We start from the raw sequence: 27642 nt of genomic DNA, 5'->3' as shown, positions 1-27642 counted from the left end.
TTTTTATACATGCCCAGCAAACACTTGACGTCCCCTGAAGGTTGGCCAAAACTTACAACCAAATGGCTGGGGTGTGACTTTTCCAGGCATAGAAGCACACCTGGGTAGGCATTGGTCAAAACAAACATTTGTTTAATGACGTTAACATTGACCACGTAGCATAATTTTTTAATAACCTACGAGATAACCCACCAGCGTGGTGCTATTCAGCGCAATGTCGCTGATTATTTAGAAAGAAGAGTTTAATTTGATTATTCAAGAAGAAAGTTTATACATTGAATTAAACTAGACTATTTCAATTTTGTGGAATTTTCTTACCTGGAAAAGAAGTGCAAATGAGACGTCAGAAGAGGATGGCACTCATCTCTCACTAACTTGAAGTAAGCAAAGAGCCTAAGCATTCATTTAGATAGATAGATAGATAGATACTTTATTGGTCCCTAGGGGAAATTCAAGGAATTTAGGGGAGAACGTGGACTACTGCATTTGTCCTGTAAGTTCATTTCTGCCTGAAAGTTTTACAGTTAGTCGTTTACAGTTTTGAGTGTAAATTATGTTCGTGTCAGAAATTGTCACATTTTCGAATTTCATAGACATCCCGATATGCATCCGTATCACGTGACTATGTAGGCTAGGTCCCATTAACATATGGTCATGCACCTGGAATAGAGTGTCAATGAACAACACAGGTGTGAAGATGTTTTTACCATTCTGAAAACGGAAAAGGTGATGAATGTAGCATGTAGGCTAACTGAGATGAGGCATATGGTGAACCTGGTAAACAGGTTTTCCCCATTATAAAATATTAACTCAACTGATAGTCACATGACTTGATTGTTATTTGACTGCTTAACTAGCTGTTTAATGAATAGCAGTAACACAGTGTTTCTAAACGGTTGGCATGGATAACTTTTTGCATTTAAATCATGTGTATGACATTTAGGAGTTCTAAAATGCTGTCCATGGAAGACCCATCTTTCTCATGGACCTTAACCAGGTCCTCTGCGGAAGACAATAATGACCTCCTGAATTCATGGGATGGCAAGAGTGACTCCAGAAGCTCTTATCATGTCCAGGAGCTTTTTCATGAAAATGCCCAGGTCTTTATCATTTTATTTATTTTGTTTCATCTTGCAGTGTCTGTTTGGAACAGACTGAGAGACACATTCTACATTTTTTATTTGCTTATTAATTCTTAAAGCAGTATGGGAAACAGGCATTTTCAATCTTGTCTCTATCCAGGTTTCACAGAGTCCTACACAGCCATGGTGGAAAGTGAAACTGTTTGTCTGGGAGCCCATCCTCTTCGGGACATGGGATGGTGTTTTCACCACCTGCATGATCAACATATTTGGTGTTGTTCTCTTCCTCAGAACAGGATGGCTGGTGGTAAGTTTGCACTTGTGCCTGCAGGGTAGACATTGTACACACTGCTGGTCTCTCTTTAGTGAGCTGTACTACATATGAAAAAACAAAAAGAAACTTCCTCCTGTATGTACTTTAAATCTTTCAACATTTCAACAACTGAAATATTTAAAGTTTAAAACTGTGCCTTCAACTCATCTGTCATTGATAAAAACAAACAGAAAAACCTTGGAGAGGCTGTGAGACTGATAATCTTGTAACAACTGGTCACTAGCCTATTTCTTTCTACTATGAAATGTGTAGTTTTCTTTTCATGTACTGTCTTGTTTGAACCGCTCTTTGATCCAAGATGTTTTTATTGTATTTGAGACAATAAGGTAAACCTTTACTTTGATGTCCGTCTTGTTGCCAGGGCAACGCTGGTGTATTGCTCGGCATGCTGCTGGTGTCTTTGGTGGTGCTGGTGGCCCTGGTGACGGTGATGTCAGGGATTGGGGTGTGTGAACGTTGCAGAGTGGGCGGTGGGGGAGTCTACTCCATGATCTCCACAGTACTGGGACGCCGAGTTGGAGGAACCGTTGGACTTCTCTACGTGTTTGGGCAGGTGAGTGAGTCAAAAATCAGAGTCTGTTGTTAACCACACTGCCATGGTCAGTATGCGCACTCAACATAGTGGACAGAATTATAGGGTTATTCCATTCCATCCCCCATCTAAGTACAATTGAGTCATATGTTGTATATTTTACAATTAAAGAATTTAATGTTATATACATGTATGTTAAAAAAGATATCACATATTGACACATGGTTAGACATTTCAGATCATTCTTATCTGAATACCAGTCATTGACCTTTTGAGACTCTCCGTGCATTGTGTGTTATGGCCTTGTAGTGTGTCGCTGGAGCTATGTACATCACAGGCTTTTCTGAGTCCATTGCCGAGGTCCTGGCCCTGCAGAGCGTGTGGGTGGTGCGTGGGATCTCCGTGGCCGTGCTGCTGGGTCTGCTCGGCATCAACCTCGCAGGGGTCAAGTGGATAGTCCGCCTGCAGCTGGTGCTGCTGGGAATACTCGCCGTGTCCACTCTGGACTTTGTTATTGGAACTTTCTCCCACCTGGATCCAGGTTGGTAATAATCTTGTGTGCATGAAGTCTTTGACAGAATTAATTGATCTTTTTTGTTCTGTAGTTTTCCAGCAAGTGCTACCTTTTTCCATATGTGTCATGATTTAAACACGTGAATGTATAAAACATGAAGTTTGTGAAGTGAAATCAGTGGATCTTTACATGGCTTCCATGGATGTAGTCATTTTAGATTTACGTCCTAACTTTTGGTCCTTGTTGACCAGTAGGTGTCTCTGTAGTATCACCGGGCACAGAGCCCTATATAGCCTATTTACGGCTCTGTCAGAGCAGTTTTTTTTCCATTCCATGTCCCTTCAGTCTGTCCACTAGAGAGCAGCCTGTGGGCCTTATTCTTTACTTTCACTTTGTATTTTTTTATGTGACTTACATGATAGTGCCTTCCTGACCTACCTAGTCCATGTCATTTATTAGTTTTTTATTTTTTATTTGTTGAGGCAAAAGTATGGGTCCCTTGATGATTTTGAATCTTTCCAGTTCAGGTCAAATCAAGTCAGCTGTTGTATATGTCACCCAAATGAAAACCAAATCCATTGTTATAGCCATGTGGTTGAAGCTATGTGGCATTTACAGTGCTGGTAGGTTATTTAATAGTTTAAGTTTCCTCATGAGGGAGTGGAGGACAAATAGCGAAAGAATGAGAGTGGAGTCTGTAGCATTGTTCTGGCTTGGGTAGAGGGGAAGTATATGAGACGTGAGGGGCGCCCAAAGCCCCCGTACTCTGTTTACTCTGAAGCCTTTTGTGCTTAAGGAAGGGGCTGAATGTTTCAGACAGGGCCAGTATGTACTCCCCGCACTCGTGCCTTCAGGAAGTCGATTCCAGCACTTCCTGTTCTCCTGATTATCAGCTTCCTGTCCAGGGTTCTGTGCAGACCCTTCCATGAGGGCAGTTCCTCCCTGTGGCGAGAGAGAGAAAGGGAGGGAGGGAGAGGGAGAGGGAGGCTCAGCCCAGCCCACAGCAGTAGCCGTGTGGAGTGGGAGTGGGGTGGCCAGGGTGGTAGTGGTGGTGGTGCTGCAGTGTGTGAAATCTTACCCCAGCACGTCTCCTGTCACCCCTCCACCAACACCCACCCACCCCCACCCCACCGCCCCTCCTTCAGGAGCAGGGCCTGGCCCACACTGCACTCCGCAGGCTGGGGGAATGGAGGCGGTGGGACGCTTGCTCCAGGTTTTTCCAATTAGGCCTGGTTGTGCTGGGAGTGAGCTCACTGCTGGCGGCCGGCCTGCGAGCCACTCGCTCGGGCCACGGGCAGAGCGCCACGTGGGCAGGTTACCTGCCAGTGGCAGGAGAAGCAGAGCTGCCGCGGCAGATGTGTTTACAGTCTGATAACGCTGGTAATCGTGGCCGAAAGGCCAGGTGGTTGGCCGGAGGAACTGTGTGTGACTACCAATATCATGTTGATGTTAAAGCCATCTTCTTTCTCTCCCTCTGTGTGTGAAGGCAGGGGGTGGGACTGTGTGGGTGTCCTGGAACTTATTGAAAACAGTGAGAGCTTCCAAGGACTTTGAATGGTGTGAAAATGATGTGGATGGCACTGGAAAGCCATTGGCTGTCTTCAGTCAATCTTCATCTGACAAGGATGAAGGATAAAAAATATAACAAGGATGAAACATTATAGTTATGATTGGCTGTAAGTTCAGCTTATGGTGTCATAAGCAAATATAGATAGAGGGTCAAACAGAGTTGGCGATGGCCTAACTCATTGAAATTCAGTGTTGAAAGATGTGAATTGCTGTCAAATCACCACGGTGAAACACCCATTTTCTAAATCTCAACTATGTAAATGTGGTTAGAGTGCTCGAAGGAGTTGTTTCTCGGTTCATCTGTTTTGCAAACCATATAAACCATAGCCCACTTCACTTCATAATGTGATTGTGCTTCCCCATCTCACCTCACGGAGATGTGTAACCAGTGATTCATGGTGACAAAGGCTTCCTGTGGTTTTGGTGTCTAAACCCAAAGGCAAAGCAGTTCCCCCTGAGATCTAATGAATGTGAAGAAATGTCTAAGCGTAAGTTAATAGAAAGTAGAATTCTATTGTTTATGAGGTACAGAAGCCTCCTATCCAAACTGTCCTCCATTTATTTTGAAAGGGGCTGGTTTTTAATTCCCTTCCCTTTGTAAATACTGCAGCCGACCTCAAAGTGGTTATGATCCTCTCAGGGGAGGGCAGCCTCATTTGACCGTATTCTGTCAGGCTCCTGTGCATTGTGCACACACATATGGAACACCATATATGATTTTGACTGTGTACTGACCCACACTGGTACAACGTAAACACACGCTGCTCCAACTCCCTCCAATTGGACAGGAAGCTCTCATGTGTTCATGGTTTTGGGTTTAGGGTGTTAACCGGGCTCACCCACATATTTGGACTGTGACAAAAGAAAAAGGCAGGAAGCTGATTGGAGCGCTCCTCTTGAAGCCTCCACATCACCACTTCCTGGTCCAAGTCCTCTGATCTGAACTCCTCCTATAAATAGAGGGCTTGAACTCATGTCACAAAAGACTGTCTCCATGACACAAGCCCTCCCGACTCACTCCTCTGTGTCCATTACATAAAGGTTTGGGCCACAGATGGGAGAAGGCCCGTCAGCGCAGTCAGGGAGGGGGCACACAGTTGACTAGGAGCAGCAGGCCATCATGAGACTTTAAACTGTGTCTAAAAACATCTTTCTCTTTGTACCCTCACTTTATTTGGCATGCCACCAGATTTAAAAGCTCTGGTTTGTAATCACTTGAGTTTTTACTCAATGAGATCTTTAAAATGATGGTCATAATTCTGTCATTTTTAAAATGTAATATGATCAATTCCATAAAAATAATCTCAGTCTAGATAGATCAGACATGTGTATTCGGTGTCCAACTATATAATCCTTACATTCAAGAGAATCATGACAATATTGTTCTAATGATTGAGAGTGTGTGTATTTGATTTCATGTGGAATATCCTCATCTGTATTTCTGATGACTGATAGAGAGGCATGGCTTGGGATACGCCAGTGCTGTGGGAGCCTAATTTGCCTTTCCTTTGGCAGTGCATTGAGTAGGCAGGCCTTGATCCTCAGCCACAATCACGGGCCTGGAGCAAGCAGCGTCTCTCTGAGCGCCGTGACTTGCAAGGGTAGGAACAGGCCGGGCTTCTGAAAAGGGTGGCGACTTCCTTTTGGATAAACATGTCATTAATCTGAGAGAACACATTCTTTCCCATCACAAGATAACCAAGAGGGAAATGGTTCATGCTCGAGCACAGGCGGGCCCAGATTTGACTCTTTTCTGAATTAATGCTTTGTCTCTGCTAGCCAGAGCTTTCGCTCAGCGCATCCAGTGGAAAGCCATTGTGTTGGAGTGAACCATAAAAACCCAGACCAGACCTATATTTTACTCTCTCCTATGGAGAGTAGACATTTTTAAGTCTGCAAGTCTCCAAGCTGTGTTGGATTTTGTTCATGGGTTATTCTTTTCCTTCATGACATCATGTCGTATCATTTACTTCACCGCTAGTACAGAGCTACAGCATCTTTTCCATGTCACCATAGGGACCTCACTAACAAATCAGCATTGTCCTCACACCCATCCCAGCACTGCGGTGATATCTCCCACTGCTGTTTGTGTAAATGGTCGTTCGGCGCCTGTTTCGAGGCTTGTTTTGTTTGCCTGTGAACACGCCCAGAGCTCTGTGCAGCCGCCGCCGCAGCAGCAGACGCAGCCCGCCCTCCCTCCCTCCATCAGAGCTGCAGGGCCGCACTATTGAACTTGGCGAACCCGCCCGAGTGTCAGGCACGGCCCTTGGTTTGCACGCATCTTGGCGGGGGCCCATATCCCCCCTGGACGCTTATGTAAGGGGCCGTGCCGGGCCGAAGCAGACACCCAGAGCCCGGACCACGGAGGGGTCTGGAGGAGGGCCAGTCAGCAGCCAGGGGGGAGTCTGGGCCACCATGTTCCATGCCATATCTATGCCCCCTAGCTTTCATTTACAATCAAACTTTACTATTTCACTACCAAGAGCAGCACCACACCACTGGTTTTCATTAAATCTCCGGGCCCATCAGGAGCCAAGGAAGCCTTTCATTTCATTTCATTCTGATCCTCGTATCTGCCCTATGAGGTGAGATGATTTGTTATCCCCTTGGTTCTCAGAGCATTTTCACATCTAATAAAGTATTTAGCACGTACACTGCCAAACTGCATTGTAGAGAAGAGGGTGTGTTTGCTTCAGAAGAAGTTGGCTCATCGGGTTTTGAGGTTTTGTGAATTCCTCATGAAGCTGTGAGAACTCCGATCATCAATCATGGTATTATAATCTATATACACTACAGTGTAAAAAAATTATTTTCAGAACTGCACGTGGATTATGATGAGTAGAATAAAAATAAAAGCTTGCCACAAGCATCAATGTGTGCATCATGTTGTTTGAGTTGAATGGTGAGTTTATGAATTTTATTGTCCAGTCATTGTCCTGCATATGTATAGTTGATTGAGGATGTTACTTTTGACTGACTTCACAGAGCATGGGTTTGTTGGGTACTCCGCAAAACTGCTGCACAGAAATCTGCTGCCAGACTATACCAATGGAGAGACCTTCTTCAGTGTGTTTGGGGTGTTTTTCCCAGCAGCCACAGGTGACACATGAACTTTTTCATATTCAATTTAATGTTGCTTTATTACCATGACTAGGTACAATGTTGCCAAAGAGCAAAAACAAAACAGCATAAACAATTTCTACAATAACATATTTAAAGTAGTCATTTATGAGCATCAGAAAGTACTGCTTTAGCTTTGTTGAACTGTTTCATAACTCAATGATGATTCAAATTTGTACATATCCAAGATATACAATAGCCAATTGGTACAATTAATCTGTGTGCTATCTTTGGTCCTCTAACAGCAAAGCTTTTTTTAATGTATTGTTGTCTCTTTTGTGCTGAGTGACTGGACATGATTGTTGTGGGAACCTCTCCCAGCCCCTCCGCATGTCTTGGCAGATAACTCACTGAAGTGGTGCTCCGTCACCAGAGGGCCATTACTCTGTTACCATGGCGTTATGAGGGGAGAGCGGCCAGTGCTTTCCTCAGCCCAGTCATTCAGCGCAGGAAGAAAGCTGAAGTTCCCTGCTTCCTCTCTTTTCATTGCCTCGTCCCTTTCAAGTTGTGTTTTCACATTCAAGATGTCTTCCTTAAACATGTCGGAGGAACTATTGTACCATATTCATACTGTACATATGCATTAATTAGAGAATAATTTTGCTCGGTGGAAATGAAGGAACATACATCCAACAAATAGTTATGATAAAGGTCACTGTGAAGTTTTCACCACCCTGGAACAGGGAGGCGTGTGTCTGCCGTCGGGGCCGTGAAAGGTGCTCTGTTTTTGGGCCGGGATGTGTTTGGACAGTAACGCCTATCCCCTCTGTCTGTGTCTGTGTCTGTGTCTGTGTCTGTGTCTGTGTCTGTCTCTGATGTGTAGGTGTGATGGCGGGCTTTAACATGAGCTCCGATCTCCAGCGTCCCGAGCAGAACATCCCCGTGGGAACGCTGGCGGCCGTCTGCACCTCGTGAGTGTCTCTTTCATGGGCCGGGGGTGGAGGAGAGCCAGCAGGGGCCATCTGCAGTTCTTCTTGCGATCATGGATAAAAATCACAGTCCTGTCCAAGCCATGAATGTTATCCAGTCAAGGGAATCCAAGCAGTTTTAGACACTATTCAGGCTATTGTATATCATTCTGAATATATAAATATATGATCAGCCCAGATGTCAGCTTGCTAATTGTGTGTGTTTTTGTTTTGTGACTGTCTATTAATAGAGGGCTCTTTTTAATCTTGCCTTGTGTGAATCACCAGGTGGTTCCTGTATCTCGTCTTCGTGTTCTTGCTGGGAGCCATCTGCACCAGAGAGGCCCTGCACAATGATTTCTTGATCGCTGAAAAGGTACAGCTCGGTGCAAACTCAAACCCATACATTTCCCAATCGGCACATCTCCCACTCTCCCCAGAGCAGCTGGCGTGTTTTGTGTGGGATGTGCTTGTGCTTGTCCTGCTGGGTATCTGAAACGCAGCTCTTCAGGTTTCACCAACGGTTCGCCACGGTTTCACCCACACCTGTTGTACAGTAACAGCCCCCGTAATGTGGAGTCCTAGCAGCAGATAATGAATCATGACACATGTGGACAGATCCAGTTTCTCTTGCCTCAACTAAAGCATAGCTGTGGCCTTCTCCCTTGCTGTGGGAATGTGGTTGTTTATTCAAACACATTTCCCCCTCTCCTTTTAATTGTAAAGGGATGTATTTGAAAACCTATGCTTTGTTTTATATTTGTGTATGAAGTAGGTAATACAATATATTTAGGAGTCTTTAGCTTTTTTGGGATGGGGTGGAGATTGGGGGAGTTGTTTGGAATAATTGGAAGGATAGCTGAAGGAATGCTCCTTTGGACTGAAAACCTCAGGAGAAAGTTTTGTGCATGCACAGGCCAAACAGATCCATACTTTCAGCCCCTCTCCCTGCATTATCCTCATTCATATATACTCAGTGGACCAAGCCCCTGGAGAGTTAATGTCCAAGGCATGCATGCTGCGTGGACCCCATTTGTACAGCTGGTGTGAATGTGTCAGATGAGCCTGGAGCCCAGCTGGGGCGTGACCCCCCTCAGGAGGCCAGCAGCCTGGGTCGGGGCTGCCCACAGCTGTCCCTCGGTGGTGTGGTTTCGCTCCGAGTTATGAGCTGAGAGGGCATGGTCAGTCGGCGAGACCTCAGGAATTGTGCTCCTCAGCGAGAAAAATGCATGTTTTTCTGTTTGTGCATTTTTGTGCTTTTAAAAGTGTGTTGTATTGCAGTACTGTTTAAACTATTTAACTTAATATATTCAAGTTTAAGTCAGATTTGAATTAGAAAGGTAGCATATTTCGTAACCGTAAGCAGAGATAGTGTGACATTGTTATATCAGACATTCTTTTGCTTGATTTATTTTCAACACAATATAACTTTTTTTCTGCAAAGGGCTGAGCGGAACTGAGTTGGGTGTAGCCCACTGCACTCTCTTCCCCTCTCTGTTTGTTTTTTCCCAGGTCTCCTTGGTGGGCTTCCTGTTTCTGCTGGGCCTCTACGTCTCCTCCCTGGCCTCATGCATGGGCGGCCTGTACGGGGCACCCAGGATACTCCAGTGCATCGCTCAGGAGAAAGTCATTACAGCCCTGGGCATTTTCGGACATGGGGTGTGTGAAACTTTGGCCACAGTGAACATGTGTAGAAAGTCGAAAATCCTATTTTCATCAGTTATCAGACAAGGAAAAGTAAAAACCTAAGCCTAATTTCCCGTCAGTTCCAGCTCCAGTCCAAGTGATAAGCCAGGAACAATTCAGCACTCGTGGTGTGATCAATACGTTGAACAGAGAGATCTCAACTGTTGCGTATAGCTCTTCTCATATTCCCAGGAGAACATACAGGGATAAATTAAATGACCTCAATAGTTTATAAAACAGTGATTGTGGTAGCGTTGTTAAGGGGGGACATTTGAAATCTTAATTTTTGTTGAGAACGTCACCTCAGCCCAGACCTGAGCATACTGATTCATTGAGAACTGCCCAACCGTGTGGCCTCTCGCATTGCCCTCTAGGCTAATATGGTTTTAATGAAGTGTTTTCTCTGCTGGCTTAATTAGAGCTCCCTCAGCTCCTGGTGCTTCTGTTAGAGGGACGGACCACAAAAAAAGCGAGAGGCTCCTAATTATAGTGGCAGAGTGCACTCGACAGACGTGAGGGAACGGAGTGGAACACAATTGTGCCTTTTTTCAAAAAGCAACACGCCCTTTCCTTTGCCCTGAGCACTGTCTGACCCCCCTCTTGGAGCGCCGCAGCGAGGCCCTAGACATCTCGCCCGTATCAAAGCCCAAGAACAAATGCAGGAAGCGGAGACAGGGCCAGCCCAGGTTGGAGAGCAGTCCAGCTCCAGAGTGCCAGCAATGTGAGCCTGTCGGGCCGTAGTTAGACAACCTCAGTCTGGCTCTCGGGGACTTGGAAAGGCCCTTGTGTTGCACGCCTTGAGGAACAAAATGCCCTTAGGTGATATTTTTTCTGTCAGAGTTCAGGAGGAAGGTTTTGGGACTGTTTGAATTGGAGGCTTACCCATAGATTTGCAGAACACTGATAGGCAGAAATGATTGAAGATTTCAGCTTTTTCCCCCCTTTCCCCTGAAACACACATTACGCAATACACTCATTATCCATTCTCATTTAATTACATAATCCATTATACAATATCACTAATAGCTTTGTGATTTCTCCATTTTTACCATTCACATCACAAAACTGTTACGTAAATAAATCAAACTAATGGTCATGTATTCCAGACTGTGTGAATATGTGTTTCCCGTGTAACTTACAGAAAGGGGCCAACAAGACTCCAGTAGCAGCCATCTGTTTTACCAGCCTGCTCTCGATGGCCTTCATCTTCATAGGCCAGGTCAACACCCTGGCCCCTATCGTCACCATCAACTTCATGTTGACCTACAGCATCATTGACTACGCCTTTTTCAGTATGGCCATGAGCTACAACCTCCAGGTCAAGAGGACAAGGCCTCTGACCGAGCAACACAGCAAGAGGAAGCCACTCATGGCAACCACCCACTCCAGCTATGGAAGCGACTGCTCCATCACGAAGGCAAGCAACGGTACGCTGCTGGAGTTCACCAAGGACATGGACCAGATATTTCCACTGCCCAGCGGCACGCCAGCCGAAGGCGAGAGATCATCCGCGCCAGGTCCCAGGGCCAGGGGCAAGAGGGCAAAGGTGCCTGCCAAGGAAACGTTGATGGACAGTTTCGGGCTGGGCCTGGACAGCACCGCCTCTGCCCTCAAGGACAAAGAGGAGAGCGATCCAATGGCAGAGAAAGTTCTGCCTGAAAATGATGCCACCCAGTTGCAAAATAATAACAGTATTCATGGGAAACCACATAACCTGGGGGAAACGCATACAGACTCCTCACCTGGAGAACAATATGGAAATACTGGTAACAATAGTAGCTAGGAAACAGGAATTGTGCAGTGTCTTAATTTCTGTATACTGAGCCTGCAAAGACTTTTACATGTTTAAATGCAGCATTTTGATACCTTTTTCAGTATGTTATAGAGTTATCACAAAAATATATGAATGTAAACTAGTAATTTCTGATCTACTTCATGTTTGTTCTCCTAACAGATGCTGAGACCAAACCAAAGCTGGAGGAACCAGAGATTAGACCAATGCCAAACTCTTGTTACGCAAAACTTTGCAACCCCTGGGTTGCATTAATAGGAGTAAGTAGGTTCTAGGTTGTGGTATTGCAAATTACTCAACCATATATTTGACCAACTCATAATATACCTTAATAAATTGTCTTTGATTCTCTACAGGCATTTTGTTCTATTCTGATCATGTTTGTAATTCAGTGGATATATGCCCTGGTGAATATTTTAGTTGCTCTTATACTCTACCTCTACATTGGAAAAACAAGCCCGGGTTTGCCAACAGGTAGGTTATAAAATGTGTGGGCTAGACCTATGCCTTCTGGATACATTGTATTTTCCTTTCAGATTTCTTTACACATCTGTATTTGTTTTCTGCATTTTTAAACCTCAAAGTCAAGGTGACATGGTCACATGGTCACATCACAGGATGATGACTGAGAACCTCAAATGTTTTAGTGAGTGCCTCAGTTGTACCTGTATTGCAGCTGTTGAGTGGGCTTTCCAGCTCTGTGATACGTAATCCCTCCACAATGCCAGGCAGTCCCCTTCTGACTATTGACTAGCAGTGGGGAAGATCTAGGTCTTATGCTACTGCAGTCTCTTAGCACACAGGTGTAAGGTCTTAAATGAGTCAATGTTGCTTTCATTCATAAATACATGACTAGAGGGGAAAGTCATAATGCTCTAAAGTATGAGAAAGTAATGAAAACGACATAATGGCAGTTTATCTGTATAATTTCCTTTTTTGGTCCCAGGTGCTGCTGCGCAGTTCAGTTTTTTCAGATGGATCAGATTATCCCTGAGGAACATAGGGAGGTAAGCCACTAAACTGGTGCTGTTGCTCTGGCTCATGGATTTCAGGAAACTCTTAAACTGTCTCCTGGTAGATTAATGGCTTTATTTTTTGCTTTGCCTCATTAAGCCATTTCCCGTCTATAACATTCAACTGCAAATTGAAGCAGAACTAGCATTCCACTTTAACTTTTGCTTTGTCTGTCTGTCAAACTTTGTGGTTTTAAAATATATGCAGAGGCAGTATTAAATGTTGCCAGTGTTTCCTTAGCTATTATGAGGTAGTAAAACCCTGGGGCAACTGAGAAGCACATTAATTAAGACCCTACGTTTACACTGTTTGCTTAATATACATACTAAATACAAAAAAAGAACAGTAATATTTTTAAATCCATGTCTGATATGAACCTGAATATTGAAAGGGATTTAATGAAGGGTAATACACGATCATGTGTCAACAAAAAACCCTCAAGCACTCACATAGATATGATGGTGTAAATTACATATGCACAAATAATATATTGTAGGTACAGTCTGTGATTCCAATCTGTTTGTGCCAATTTGCCCCCTTATGGCCCTCTTGGTGTCTATCTGCTCAAAAAGGTCTGTAAGCTTACAATGCCCTGGCTCTGTAAATGGGAAGCAAACATTAGATTCCAGCCAATCAACAGGTTGCTTTGGGAGTAGGGAAGAGAGGTGTGTAATGTGATTGTCTGTTGATCTACAGTACAGGCCAAAAGTTTGGACACACCTTCTCATTCAATGTGTTTCCTTTATTTTCATGACTATTTACATTGTAGATTCATCAAAACTATTTATGAACACATGTGGAATTATGTACTTAACAAAAAAGTGTGAAATAACTGAAAACATGTCTTATATTCTAGTTTCTTCAAAGTTGCTATTTTTTTAATACCATATTCAGCGAGCCATAACTTGACAAATATTCATCTGTGGGTCAAATAACTTTGCGTTCATTCATAGTTTTGATGCCAGTGAGAATCTACAATGTAAATAGTCATGAAAATAAAGAAAACGCATTGAAATGAGAAGGTGTGTCCAAACTTTTGGCCTGTACTGTATATATCAACAACCTTTTGCCAGATTCAGACTATGCCTTTAAATCCTTAGAAAGGTTCTCCCTGATAACAGCTGACAGCGACACTAATCTGGATGTAGGCCCAATCTGGTCCAGACCCTTAAGTTCTTTAGGTTCTTGTAGGTTTGGTAAGACCAAAGGAACTCAAATGAACATGATCCCAGTCACAATGAGATATGGTAAGTCTCCCTCCCTGGGAGTGATGTTTTGAGCCTGTGTGTTGTGACCGATTTCTGGCCACCTTGGCTTCTCTTTCAGGAGAGGACAGAGCCCTCAGGACCAGATTGTTGTGACACCTTCTTTGTCAACCATTGGCATGGAAACCCGGCAGCTGACAGAAGAAAATGCCGACTTTGCCTCCCGTGGACGCTACCACCACTCCTCCTTCATCACAAGCTCTGATAGCATAGGCCGCTCTCAGCTGAAGTGATTTTGCCCCAACCTCACACTTGAGACGGGTGGAATCATATCACAGGTTTTGTTACAGTTCTTTCATGATCTGTGTATGGGTCAGTGTCAGAATTTGAGCCCTCTAGTTTTGTAATTTTAAATGATCAATGTGAATTGGTCTAGGCTAATTGTATGGAACTTTCCTGTTTGGATTAGGCCTAGCCTACCTGTCACACAAAAAAACTGAGCCAACTGTTGAACTGCTGCTTGTAGGCCTGCAGCTTGCATCAAATGTGTAGACTACCTACTCATGATGCTGTGTTTATTTTGTCTGGACAAAAGGTCATATGACAGTCTGGCTATTGGCTTTCCCAGTTCCCCCCATCAATGGCAACCCGAGTTTATTTTCACAAAAGACTAAGACAAGTGCAATCCAGTAAATAACTAAGTTGTTTACAAGTTCATTATTATACACAATGCAATTCAACTAGATTAGACCTCACCAATAACTGCTCTCAAGGCCTGAGGAAAGTAGCTCAAAGCGGAATTGGGTGGAAACCGCTATCGTCTGTCTGGGGGAGGAGTTTGCTGTTTCGGATGTGATACGGGCTTCTGAATCAGCCCCTGGAAGCGTGCATTGAAATAAATCCCGCTATACCGCTAAATGGCTCCTGTTGTCCTATGAGACTTTCACGATCAGAAATTGACAGATAACTCCGTTTCCGATGGTGGACCTTGACACTTTGCCGTTTTGCTTATTAGTTTGCAGTCCGCCGTCTCACGGTCGTCGTTATAATGGAAACGTGTACTTTGAGAATCACAGACCAGGTCGTACTTGTAGTACTTTTCACTCTTTTAAAATCTCTCGATGGAACCTTGACGCCGAGAACGGCTACGGACTCCACACTGATGTCCCGAGGTTATTTTTTAGTACCTTATACTGATTTATCTGAAACTGCTCTGCCAAAGGAGTTGACTACTTCCATGACTGAGTATACTAAGGGGACTTCTACAGACTTTGGGGACTCTTTGGTTGGAATTACAGATGTTCACCGGAGCTTTTCGGAGGAGTTATACACCGAAATTAAATCGGGTAAGCGGGATCATTCATTTCTCAGCATTTGTCCAACACAGCCACTTCGCGCAAGGGCCGAAAGCCATGCTGTCCGCAAGGACAGGTTTCATAACTTGATGCGGTATTCTGTAGTCTGATGCTGGCTTGAGAACATATTTGTTTAGACTTGTATGAGCGCTATTGTTGAAAATCGATGCGGTCTAAATTCATTAAACATCCCTCTACAAATTATCTAAAATTAATTAATTGAATTGATTGTATCCTACACAGCAGTTTGCCACCAGTTGATCTAAAGGGGAAAGAGTAGAACAATGGAAGCCATGTAACAATTGTAACAAAAAATGTAATGCAATTATAACATTAGTTGCTTTTGGGAGTCCCCCATCAGGTGTTTCACTTGGCATAGGCCTACTAACTCCATCCACCTGTTAGATGTAGCCTACATGGAAAGTTTTTGTTCAACCACAGTCTTTTCCCTGTAGGCCAATTTACAACGAAAGTGATAAACATAACAAACCGACAACCCTAAGGGAGAGTAGGTGGGTTAGGGGTATTATGGTTTGAGTGGAGGAAATTTCCCGTCTTAAACTTGAGTCACCTGTTCCACTTAATGTATTTATTTTTTAAGAATTGCAATGCAATTACAATATATATGCAATATATACAATCATATTCCTAATATGAATTCTAACTTACAAAGCGTAAATATGTATAACCTAACATTCAAAAACTAATGAAATGGACTTTCATAAACTAATGAAATGCGTTTCCAACTTTTTTGTATTTTGTTATGACTTAATCCTACTGTACACTGCACATTTTGTTTGTTTGTATCAGACAGAATGTCTTAAGATTCACTACAGTGCCTTCCCTGTTGTTACTGGGTTGTCTAAATGAACTGTTATCTTTATAACTTTGTACATAACTAATGGAATAGAATACAAATGTCATGTTTGTGAACAGATGCATTAAAAAAATTGGGGAGTAAAAGTAGCCTACCATTATGTTTTTTTTCCCCAGGATGTATATGTCTTTCTGTCCACACCATTGAGAATAATTCCTAGGAAATAAACGGATGACATCCTAAACAAATATTGGGTCTGTCTTACACTGCTAGAATGAGAAGGTTACACCAATGACTTCATTCCAACTCAAATATTCCACTTTTGGGAAATATCATCATGCACTAGCCAGAGCCCTCAACATGTTCATGTGGGACGTGCTGCGCGTATCCCATACAGCCCAGTTTAGTTAAATGATGAAGCGTATCCCATACATACAGCCCAGTTTAGTTATATGATGAAGCGGATCCCATACAGCCCAGTTTACTTAAATGATAAAGCTTATCCCATACAGCCCAGTTTAGTTATATGATGAAGCTAGTTCAGTTAAATGATGAAGCGTATCCCATACATACAGCCCAGTTTCGTTAAATGATGAAGCGTATCCCATACATACAGCCCAGTTTAGTTAAATGATGAAGCTTTTATCAAAGATTGACTTCTAAATCTGTTGTAGCCCAGGATCAGAAGGGTTTTCAGGTCACTGCCTCAATTAATAAGTGTGCCACTCGGTGTGGATGAATAGACATGGACATTTTATATTAACTGTTTTTTAGAGTTTTTATTATAAATAGTATGACCGACAACTGAAATATTTAAACTATTTGATCCATTAAGTCAAGCTGATAAGATATAATTAGAAAGCTCCTCTTCCAGCCCTGATTTCTAATGAACACAAATTGTGTAGTTATCTATTCACAGTACAGATGTGCAATCCTGGAGACTGAATGAAAAGGCAACCCCTCGTCATAGGCCTCCATTTAATAACCGGATTTGGCTCAGTTATGTCTAAGCGGTCACTCTGGGGACTTAAAAGGATTCTGTGACTCATACAATTGTTTTGCATAGCGGTGCTATTGGTAATAATTCCACATTTTCAAGGGCATCCTGATGTCATGGCCTCGCTTCTATCTTTCACACTTGGACAGCTTTATTATTGCGAGGCATAGCCAGACAGAGAGCTGAAGAGCTGAAGAGCTGAGTTTCACACAACCCTATTTTATACCAGATAAAAAAAAATAAAAAAACACAATATGAAAAAAAAAACAAGAACTTTGCTGTACAGTTCTCAGGGAATGATCCAGAAAGTTGATTTACTATGCGAAGCTGTGGCAAACCAATGCCCGCCTGCAGTCCTTCTGCATTTGGTTATGGTGGTAAATTCATTGTCCTTCTCTCACACTCCTCCCAATGACTGTTTGGCTGTGTACTGAATGCCAGGCTGTGAGATGTTTTCATGACATCTTCTGCTTTTCCCAAGTCCAAGCTGAGGGCATTTAGCTATAAACTGCTGTCACTCCCTGACACACCCAAAACACCAAACAAACAATGTTCGTTTTTCTGCTCAAGAATGTGAACCTTTCATATTGGAGCTTCAGTGAATTTGTGGAAGACTTAATAAAGGTCTTTTGGGGAAACTGTAAATAATGAAACTAAATAGCTTGTAAATGTTAATGTTTTTGGGTCAGTATTTCAATGCTATCCAAAGGAAATGAAGGAAAACTGAGACAACATGTTTTAAATTTGCCATTTATAACTATTAATCTGCTTAACTGTATACTTTATTTATGTACTATGTGTGTGGGGATCACTGCAATAATCCCCATGTGATTGACCAAACTTTGCTTTCACATATTCACATATATTCACCATTGTTCCCTAAGGAAGTTCTCTTTTGTAAGTTCATAAAAAACGGCAACTCTAATTATTGTTCTAGTGTGCCTTATCATGACATTATTTTTTGTGTATGAACTGGAGGCAGTGACATTATTGTAACGTGGGCTTCTGCTAGGTCAGCTTTAGGAAGGAAACTGCAATCCCCAAAGGGCCAAGTCACCTCCATTTTTAGGGCCCAGGCTTTTGTTAGCTTAGACAGGCTGGGCTGCCAATTGTTCTCCACCCAAAATCATTGCATCCGCAGCCACTTCTGAAAACATCTTCTCTCGCCGTCTCTGATGTCTGGTAAATCTGTATGGTGCCAAGCACACTCTTGTGGGCTAGTGTGCACATAACAGGCATGTATATTGGATAGTAAAGTCTACCAGTAACCAAAGCAATTGAGCATAATTTAAAAAGAATGTTTGTCAAAATAGTGACCTATATACTGAATTTTAAAGATAAAATTGGATGGATAATGAAACATTTCTAACCTGTAATATTCCCCTGTCTTTTAGCCACAGAGCAGAAGACCTATATCTCTACAGCAAGGTCATCAGAAGACCACACAACTTCAGCAAGGTCATCGGAAGACCACACAACTTCAGCAAGGTCATCGGAAGACCACACAACTTCAGCAATGTCATCTGAAGACCACACAACTACAGCAACGTCATCTGAAGACCACACGACTACAACTACAGCAACGTCATCTGAAGACCACACGACTACAGCAACGTCATCTGAAGACCACACAACTACAACTACAGCAACGTCATCTGAAGACCACAGAACTACAGAAACATCATCTGAAGACCACAGAACTACAGAAACATCATCTGAAGACCACAGAACTACTGACCACGACACAGAGTCTTCAAACTCCCGCACCGCTTGGACTTCGGACAGCAGCACAGAGCGAGAGCGTACAGACTTCACTCGTCTGCTTCCCAGCTTCTCCCAGGGTGGCCACTCCTTCCTGGACGCTCGGACCATTCGAGACACCCCAAGTGTGAGCTGGCCATCGACCAGTGATCTGGACGCCCCCTCGCAGACCGACAGCACGTATGTCTCCTCCACCATGAGCCGGGTGGGAGAGCGCACCCTGCTGTCCATCACCTCCAACAGCACCTCCACGTACACCTCAGAGGACTCCAGTTCATCAGACGCCAGTTCTAAGGCCTGGGGGGACAGCACTGGGGCAACCTTCCATGGCAGGGTGACCGGTAAGGGCGACAGCACCACATCTCATGGGTTTGATCTGACGGCTGCTACCTCAGACTCCCAGCACACCACCAACAGCACTGAGACTGGGGAGTCCTCCGAGACTGAAGGGCCCAATCTGTCCACATGGACGCAGTCTCAGACCAGCCAGAACAACATTACTCAGCAGGGTTTTGAGCAGACATCCGAGACTGGTGTAATCTTCAGCTCCACACCACCGCTTACCGTGGTCAACAACAGAGGGCAGGGGACAGACGTGACTGACCGTGACAGCCGCACCTACAGCAGCGGGACGTCCCACACCGAGTGGCAGGGGGGCGTCGGGGCGTCCACGTCCCCGTTCTTGTCCTCAGAGAGCAGCCACACCGATATGTCCCAGCCGGACGGCGTTGAGAGGACGGTTACGCGTGTCCATGACGGCGAGCTGTCCACTGAGCCCTCTACCGGCTCCATTAGCACGGGGAGACGCGAGGACACGGATGGCGTCCAGCCACTCACCGAGGAGGGGACGACTCACGTCCTGGGCCTGACCACTACTTCTCCCAGGGTCAGGGGAGGCCCCACCGCTCGGGACGACTCGCACTACAAGCCCTTCACCCCCGAGACGCAGGGCCCCACGGAGCCTAGCGAAGCGCTGCCCTCCACGGCTTCAGAGCCAGCCACCCAGAGTCCACATCAAACGGAGCGGGACGGAGCAGGAGAGAGGGACACCCAGGGGGTGCCCACTGAAGCCCCCAGCACCAGCGCCTCCGCTCCAGCCACCTCCACCTCCCCCACCCCCCTCACCACCCGCCAGCTGGAGCCCAGCTCCACGGCGGAGACCCACACCCCGCGCACCACCATCGTCACCACGGACACCACGCAGGGTCCGCCTCAGAGCACCCCCTTCACCCCGGCTCGGCAGCCTGACTCCAGGACCGGGGGTCCCCACACCCACAGCCCGACCGGCGGGGAGCACACAGAGACGGGGGTTCTGTCCACAGACGTGACCACGCTGCACCTGGAGACCAGCACGGCCACTCCGGGCAACACCACGGCCCAGCGCAGGCCCACCACCGCCTCCTACAGCAAGAGCGCCCCCACCAGGGCCCCCGAGGCCACCACGGCCGGCCACACGCCGGGCCGCACCACCGTCCAGCCTGAGGCCACCACCACGCAGATGGCCGTCACGTCTGCTACGCCTGTTCCAGGTCTGCCCGCCAGAAATTCCACATTATGCAGTTATGCTGCTCTCGGGGCCCAGGGCGTGTTCCCTCCGCTGTCAGCAGAAACACACGGAGTGTGAACAATGTATTTTTATAACATGGGTAGACTGTTGAACAAGCACTTACCACATTGTCTTAACACATTAATTATGTGTGTTATTAGGTGTTATAACTATTGACACCTTTACAGTCAGTATTAATTCTTCGCTAGGTTCTGTGTTGAGTAACTGAGAGGCCGTGTGGAGCTCTGGGGCTTATATCCTGTTCTCCTTCCCAGGGCTTCCATGTGGCTCACAGTTTTGTGCCAACGGGGGAACGTGTGTGAGACTCGCTGGGAACACGGACAGCTGCGTCTGCCTCCCAGCATGGACAGGACCCACATGCACAAAGGGTGAGTTGCACACACTCCCAATCTCCAAATAAACCTCTCAAACCTCCCAGCTTTGGACAGCAGTACTTTTTCATTCAGTTGTGAAATATAACAGTTTTAATGGTCATGTTGTAAACAGTTGTTTCAATGTATTACTTCATAGAAGTGTTGTTAGTGTTCAAATAATACTGAAAAAACCTTAATTGACATAGTGGGTCCCATGTTTTATCTGCTTTTTCGCTTTGGATTTACTTGTAGCAAAAATAAAAGAATGAATTTAGACTGATTTTGAAATTCCTTAATCACCTTTTAAGCACATATTTACCAAGCTCAAGAGGTATTCAAAGTATCTCCAGAAGTTGCATAAGAACTCACCATCAGACATCATTGTGTAGCAATGTCAAGGGTTTGACTGATGACCTGTTGGGTGTTGAGAGTGTGGCGGCGTGTCAGTAACTCTCCTCTCTTCCTCCTCCAGATGTGAATGAGTGTGAGACTAACCCCTGCCCTCCCGGCTCCACGTGTGTCAACACCAACGGCTCCTTCAGCTGCGAGTGCCCCCTCGGCTCCGACCTGGAGAACGGCAGGGAGTGCACCAAGGGTGAGCTGAAACACACACTTACACACACACACACACAAACACATACACATGCACACATATATAACAAAGTCAGTTAGTCAGTTGAGGTGATTCAAAAAAATACACTGGAGTGAAAGTGTTTAGGCCCAACTAGATCCCTCAAAAAGCCATACTGTTCCATGGAATCAAACAGAATGTTAAACCGAGTCCTCATGATCGCTTCTGATTCACAGTGAAGGCCTTCCTGGGCTTCTTCAGTGTCAACAGCACACATTCCAACTCGCTGCATGAAATCGAAGGAGAGATAAAACATCTGGTAAGAACTGTCACCTCTTTGGAGGGGGGGGGGGGGGGCGCCTTATAACTCCTCTCCCAGTTTCTCTGGCTTGTGTCATTGGAGGTGCATTAAGTGTGGGTGCTGGCAAGCCACAGTGGAGGAGAGTGAGATGTGACCTTGTTGTGTTTGTGTTCCAGCTGAACGCTTCCCTCTCCATTCTACGGGGTTACATTCGGTCCTCTTGTTATCGGTGAGTGGTGTTTTCTTTAACACACACACACACACACACACACACGCACACACACACACGCACACACACACACACACACTGACACAATCATATATATTCTGTATCTATGCCATTAGAAGTTTTAAAGATAATGTCTGTTTTTGTCACAGTAATAGAACCCTCCGAAATGGCAGTGAGGAGTGGAGCATCAGGGCTGTGAACATGTTTTCCATCTTGGCCGACGTGAATAGAACCGTCGTCTACAACAGCATCCAGGTGGCCCTGAGGAACTGCAGCCGCAACCCAGCGCACTGCCGTGTGCACGAGTACAAGCTCTCCTATCACGGTACTCGTCTGCCACCTCCACTCCTCTCCTCCCACCTCTTCCTCCCTCTCTCAACCATCCTCCCCCGCTCTGTGTTTTTCCACTCTGTTGTCTAGAGTATTAGACTCTGCTTATCATCAGATAAGACTCTTGTGAGGGCTCAGTTGAATGTTCCATATGCTCTTTGTGTGGGGTAGTGCTGTTAAGTTTTCAGCGGGGATGGGGTGTCTGCCAAATATGAAGTGGGTTGGTTAAGTAAGCATAACAGCCTGTATGGACGCTGAGAAGAGATGTGGACTACTAGAGCAGAACTCAGAGCAGGTTCCAGTTGCTACTATAACTTTATTGTTAACTAACATATGGTCAACGCATGGAAAATAATACCTTTTTATTCCAGTATTATAGTTCTGCTTGTGTTTACCACTTACTGTTTCAATTGATAGGATATGAACTTTCAGTACGTTCAGCACGCACAGAATTGTATATTATTTTTGGTGAAATTGGTCAGTACTGTAGGTGTGTCCTGAGCAGGGCTCCTAACAGGGTGGTGTGTGTGTGTCCTGAGCAGGGCTCCTAACAGGGTGGTGTGTGTGTGTGTGTGTGTGTGTGTGTGTGTGTGTGTGTGTATCCTGAGCAGGGCTCCTAACAGGTGTGTGTGCGTGTGTGTGTGTGTGTGTCCTGAGCAGGGCTCCTAACAGGGTGGTGTGTGTGTGTGTGTGTGTGTCCTGAGCAGGGCTCCTGACAGGTTGGTGTGTGTGTGTCCTGAGCAGGGCTCCTAACAGGGTGGTGTGTGTGTGTCCTGAGCAGGGCTCCTGACAGGTTGGTGTGTGTGTGTGTGTGTCCTGAGCAGGGCTCCTGACAGGTTGGTGTGTGTGTGTGTGTGTGTGTGTCCTGAGCAGGGCTCCTAACAGGTGTGTGTGCGTGTGTGTGTGTGTGTCCTGAGCAGGGCTCCTAACAGGTTGGTGTGTGTGTGTGTCCTGAGCAGGGCTCCTAACAGGTTGGTGTGTGTGTGTCCTGAGCAGGGCTCCTAACAGGGTGGTGTGTGTGTGTCCTGAGCAGGGCTCCTGACAGGTTAGTGTGTGTGTGTCCTGAGCAGGGCTCCTAACAGGTTGGTGTGTGTGTGTGTCCTGAGCAGCAGAGCTCCTGAACATGTCCTGTCTCTGTCTTGTCTGTCCTGCAGTGGAGAGCCTGTGCAAAGAGCAGAGCCATGAGTGTGACCCTGACCGCTCCGTCTGCAGGGACGACAGTGGCACCCCGTACTGCGAGTGCCGGGAGGGCTACTACAAACACCACGATCAGGACAAGACTTGTCTAGGTAAGGGTTGGCCTCCATCTGTCTGATTCCATAAACAGTGAATGCTTACAAGGACTGCCACACAGTGTTTTATATATTTTTTTTCTGAAAAAAGTCAAGTTGAGTTAACAGTCTGCAGATCCGTGGAGGATTTGTGCAAATTGAAGTTCAAATATGAAGTTTATGTATTGGCAATGAGTACACAGTGCATGTGACTGGATATGCTGAATTGGAGTGATTTGTAATATTACTTTTGTACTGTTTTACATTCAAGCTTGTGGTGATGGCTATCAACTGAAAAATGGCGTCTGTGTCAAGTGAGTATATTTTGCATTGCGCTGTACATATAGAGCTAACTAGGCTACATTTGTGTGTTGGTCATTATCATTCGCAAATAAACATTATTGTTTTGTTTATTGTAGTTGCACATTTGGTTTTGGAGGATTCAACTGCACAAATTGTAAGTACTTATATTCCCATTCCTAAATACCTTACATAATGCCAAAGACATACTGTACACACTCCCAGTAGTCCTCACCAATTATAATGATGAAAGACTTGCCACTGTTTAGCCTAGAAAGTGTTAACAAACCAATTTGTGTAGGATACATCTGAAATCTTTAAGGAAATAGCCACTCAACAGTGGTTCAGACTGCATCAGTCTAACGTCCTGTATGTGTTTGCGTTTCTCTCTGCTTGTGTGTGTATCTGTGCGTGTGCCTGTGTACATTTAGTCTACAAGCTGATCGCCATAGTAGTGTCGCCAGCCGTTGGAGGTCTTCTCCTGATTCTGACCATTGCTCTCATAGTGACTTGCTGCAAGTAAGAATTGTGTTACGTATGTGTGTTCGTTTGACCACATTCATTAGTAACATACAAACTCAATAGAAAATGTCTTTGACTGCCATTCTTCATCAATGCATTATTGTTCATCAATTTGTTTGTGCATTTCCTTTCCAGGAAGGACAAAAATGACATCAACAAAATAATTTTCAAAAGTGGAGACTTACAGATGTCTCCATACGCTGACTTCCCCAAGAGTAACCGCGTCTCTACGGAGTGGGGCAGAGAAACCATAGAGATGCAGGAGAATGGCAGCACCAAGAATCTCCTGCAGATGACCGACATCTATTACTCTGTACGTATAGCGCCACACCACCACCTAATGGCTGTCTTTAAGAATACATAATTGTCCCTCTTAATTGCAAGTCTCTTTAAACCAAATACCGGTGTAAATGTGTTTTGAGATAGCCACATCACCGAAAAGGAAGTCATTAACCACAGAATAATTTGAATGAATAAAAACATTCAAATTTCACATAAACACAAAAGTTTGTTAAGTTAGGCTTCAAAATAATGACAATTTGAGGGGTATATTCTGCTCTCAAACTGTGTCGACACTGGATAGGTTTTTACCAAGATATATCATAGATTTATTAATTGGTACATTTTCTTAATTTGTTTTATAATTTAAAATAGATTTATTCATTTGTACATTTTCTTGTTTGTCAGATGTTAGAATATAAAAATGTAGATCATGTCACATTGTGCTCATGTGATCTTCCCCATGAAGAAAGCACTAAGGACATTGAAAATGAAAATAGTTGTAGGGTATGGTGGAAATCGCTAGCTGTATCAGTCAACCATTTGTGAGGAAATTCATTTTCACCACGCAGTGCTAGAGCACCGTTATTATTAAGACTAGTTGGCCAGTATTTTACCCTCTGAAATCCAACTGTCCCAAAGTGTCCCTCTCATGTATAGTTTCCCACACATCCACCTGATCCCCACATATGACATCTTGTGTGGTGACACACCCTGCTTTGCGATTTATAGATTTCCATCCATAAGAGTTCATGGGAGGGAGTTCATGGTTCTCTTTCTGTGTTATTGTTTGTTTTGCAGCCGGCCTTACGTAACTCGGACCTGGAGCGGAACGGCCTCTACCCTTTCTCTGGACTGCCTGGCTCGCGCCACTCCTGCATCTACCCTGCTCAGTGGAACCCCTCCTTCATATGCGATGACTCGCGCCGCCGGGACTACTTCTGACTGAGCTCCCAGCGCAGGGTGGCAGGAGGCGGAGGGGGTGCTCAATCAGAGGACACGCGTCTTCCCTCGAATGAAACTCGGGCAGAACAGGACTTGGGTTTTAAATTGACCACTGCTCACCAGGCAATGTGAAGCATTACAGGCTGGAAATGTAGATAATGGAGGAGTTATTATTATTATTATTATTATTATTATTATTATTTGCCTGTGGAAAGAGAGGATGTTGGACGTGCCTAAGTTTAAAATCTCAAGGTGACCATCAAAAGAATGTGAAAATAATGTGACAAGTTAACAAGCCGAACCTGTTTTTTGCAAACAACTATTCAGTATTAGTAAATCCAGGTTTACACTAAGGACTTTCCCAAAAGCTGTAGTGTATCTCTGAAGCCATAAATCTAAAAGGTATTTATAATAGTGTTAAGGAATGTGAAACGTTGTTGTTGTGCAATTGTGTGTGTTTGTGTATGTGCACACGCTTGTGTGCTTGTGTATGTGTACGTGCACATATCCGTGTGTTTATTTGGAAGAAAATGTATGTAGCAGTGATGTGTTGAGCAATGAAAAATAGCCCTAACATTTGTATTAGGTCTTCCATTGCATACTGTGGAAATGTGCGTTTGTTTGTTGATCATGAGGAGTTTGGATTTCACAAGAATAGGCTGAGAACACAATCATCAGTGCCATGATCCCATAGTCATTAAGATCTCATTTGAATGGGAGACGGACTGGACAGCCAAAGTTTTGTCATGAACACTAAAAATATTAGTATTTAAATGATCAGTTTGTCATCTGGAGGGCTGCTGAGGGACTATTGGTTGATTTATTATATAAATAAATGATCTAGGTTTACTAGAAAATCTTAGATGAACAAGAAGCCTCTTCAGAAAGTAAGAGCATAGTTTGTCACCATGTCAGTTTGTAGAGAGTTCCCAGAGCCTGGGCTAGAGGACCTGTGTTGAGACCCCTCGTCCACACACATCTACTTCTATGTGCATGTGTGTGTGTGTGTGTATGTTTGTGTGTGTGTAGTAAGGACATGTTGATCAGATGTACTATATTTGTACCCACAGAAGCCTGTTATTTTGTCTGAGGAATCCATTGTCCTTTTGTTTGTGTGCTGTGGATTACTCTGGCGTTTTAGTCAGACATGTATATTTAAAGAATAAAACATAAATTGTTTCGACTGTTTTTATCAACTTCTTAAATGTATGTTTGCAACCTATTGGTGGTGTGCTTTTGTGGCAGTATCACATCCTCCCAATTAATGTCATATATGTGAGCTTGGATATACTTTGTTTGTTTGTGTATTTCCTAAGCCATTGGCATATTGTACTGATACTGACTGACCTGGTTTCCATAAAAGTTATGGCAGAGGAACACAATCACTTATTCAAATCGCTTAGACTAGTTAAAGGGACGGTAAGCTGAAGGAAGCCTGAATGTTTGAGAACGCTGCAGATAGTGGGAGTAGCAATGGAAGTAAGTGGCAGCCGTGGCCTACTGGTTAGCGCTTCAGAATTGTAAACGTAGGGTTGCCGATTCGAACCCCGACCAGTAGGAACGGCTGAAGTGCCCTTGAGCAAGGCACCTCGAGCGTCGCTGTTGTGTGCTTCACCTCACTGTGCTGAGTGTTTCACTAATTTACGAATTGGGATAAATGCAGAGTCCAAAAGAGTATATATACTTATGGTGTGTATCCTCGGCCTAGTTGCCTACATCTTTTATGCCTCCTGTCTCTTTTGCCAGCAAGATGGAGCAGAAATGCTCAAGCAACCACTGAAGGCCTTGCTAGTGTCTCTTGTGATGTTCATGGCTACTCTTCTACTAAGCAATCTTTTCGATGTTTTCTTTGCTTTTTTTGCTATGATGCAGGAGATTTTAAGTGTGGTTCAGCTTTACCTCATTGAGTGCAACTTGACAACGGTGGTATGGCTCAATGTCTTCTACTCCCAAATGGTGCCATCTCAAAGACATCAAGTGTACAGTATCAAGTGTACTGTATTAAGTGTGATGATCGCTATTGATATTTTGATGCATGTTGTTCCAGAATTCAGTTATGTGAACAACAACACTTAAAACACAAACACAACAACCACTTGGAATTCACAGGTGGAGCAAAGGCAGGTTTTTATTATTATTATTATTATTATTCGAATTGTCTACTTTCTCTTATTGTCGTCTTGTTGTGATGTTGGCCCCTGCAGCTGTGCCACGGTGTCCTCCCTGAGGTGTCACCTGAAGAACAAGAAGTCGACTAGAAGCCCCTTCACCTCTTCACTACAGAGACA

The 27642-nt window shown here is 44.5% G+C and overlaps 2 protein-coding genes across 8 annotated transcripts; both read left to right on the top strand.

The window, feature by feature from the left end:
- The first annotated feature begins 188 nt into the window (after nucleotides 1-188).
- On the top strand, nucleotides 189-16074 carry slc12a8 (solute carrier family 12 member 8). 4 transcript variants are annotated; one of them, XM_042077836.1, is made up of 14 exons: nucleotides 189-380; nucleotides 944-1100; nucleotides 1243-1389; nucleotides 1778-1969; nucleotides 2258-2489; nucleotides 7017-7130; nucleotides 7975-8062; nucleotides 8348-8435; nucleotides 9572-9718; nucleotides 10887-11511; nucleotides 11700-11797; nucleotides 11894-12011; nucleotides 12484-12544; nucleotides 13878-16074. In XM_042077836.1, exons 2-14 carry the CDS (start codon nucleotides 954-956, stop codon nucleotides 14047-14049), a joined length of 2229 nt encoding a protein of 742 aa, XP_041933770.1. In that variant the 5' UTR covers nucleotides 189-380; nucleotides 944-953; the 3' UTR covers nucleotides 14050-16074. The 4 variants fall into 4 exon arrangements, with proteins under 4 accessions (XP_041933770.1, XP_041933773.1, XP_041933772.1 ...); XM_042077839.1 differs by lacking the exon at nucleotides 189-380 and adding an exon at nucleotides 475-493; XM_042077838.1 differs by lacking the exon at nucleotides 189-380 and adding an exon at nucleotides 671-726.
- heg1 (heart development protein with EGF-like domains 1) lies at nucleotides 14122-26533 on the top strand. Of its 4 annotated transcripts, none has more exons than XM_042077834.1 (14): nucleotides 14122-15102; nucleotides 18320-18353; nucleotides 18384-20215; nucleotides 20508-20621; nucleotides 21079-21201; nucleotides 21414-21496; nucleotides 21655-21707; nucleotides 21857-22032; nucleotides 23192-23326; nucleotides 23580-23622; nucleotides 23728-23765; nucleotides 24040-24127; nucleotides 24266-24443; nucleotides 25211-26533. In XM_042077834.1, exons 1-14 carry the CDS (start codon nucleotides 14805-14807, stop codon nucleotides 25352-25354), a joined length of 3339 nt encoding a protein of 1112 aa, XP_041933768.1. In that variant the 5' UTR covers nucleotides 14122-14804; the 3' UTR covers nucleotides 25355-26533. The 4 variants fall into 4 exon arrangements, with proteins under 4 accessions (XP_041933768.1, XP_041933767.1, XP_041933769.1 ...); XM_042077833.1 differs by having other exon boundaries at nucleotides 14124-15102; nucleotides 18320-18605; nucleotides 18636-20215; XM_042077835.1 differs by having other exon boundaries at nucleotides 14124-15102; nucleotides 18320-18609; nucleotides 18640-20215.
- Nucleotides 26534-27642: the final 1109 nt, after the last annotated feature.

This window comes from Alosa sapidissima, chromosome 2, assembly GCF_018492685.1.
Source record: "Alosa sapidissima isolate fAloSap1 chromosome 2, fAloSap1.pri, whole genome shotgun sequence".
Lineage (NCBI taxonomy): Eukaryota > Metazoa > Chordata > Actinopteri > Clupeiformes > Clupeidae > Alosa > Alosa sapidissima.
Note: the sequence above shows the minus strand (reverse complement) of the source record. Positions and strands in the feature narration are given on the sequence as shown.

Excerpts from the sequence above, each read along its gene's own strand:
- slc12a8 (XM_042077836.1), top strand. The coding sequence starts at position 954 with ATGCTGTCCATGGAAGACCCATCTTTCTCATGGACCTTAACCAGGTCC. Across the intron at positions 2,490-7,016 it reads TTTCTCCCACCTGGATCCAG|AGCATGGGTTTGTTGGGTAC; the intron begins GTTGGTAATAAT and ends CTGACTTCACAG. Across the intron at positions 11,512-11,699 it reads AGAACAATATGGAAATACTG|ATGCTGAGACCAAACCAAAG; the intron begins GTAACAATAGTA and ends TTCTCCTAACAG.
- heg1 (XM_042077832.1), top strand. The coding sequence starts at position 14,805 with ATGGAAACGTGTACTTTGAGAATCACAGACCAGGTCGTACTTGTAGTA. Across the intron at positions 21,497-21,654 it reads AAGGAGAGATAAAACATCTG|CTGAACGCTTCCCTCTCCAT; the intron begins GTAAGAACTGTC and ends TTTGTGTTCCAG. Across the intron at positions 24,444-25,210 it reads TGACCGACATCTATTACTCT|CCGGCCTTACGTAACTCGGA; the intron begins GTACGTATAGCG and ends TTTGTTTTGCAG.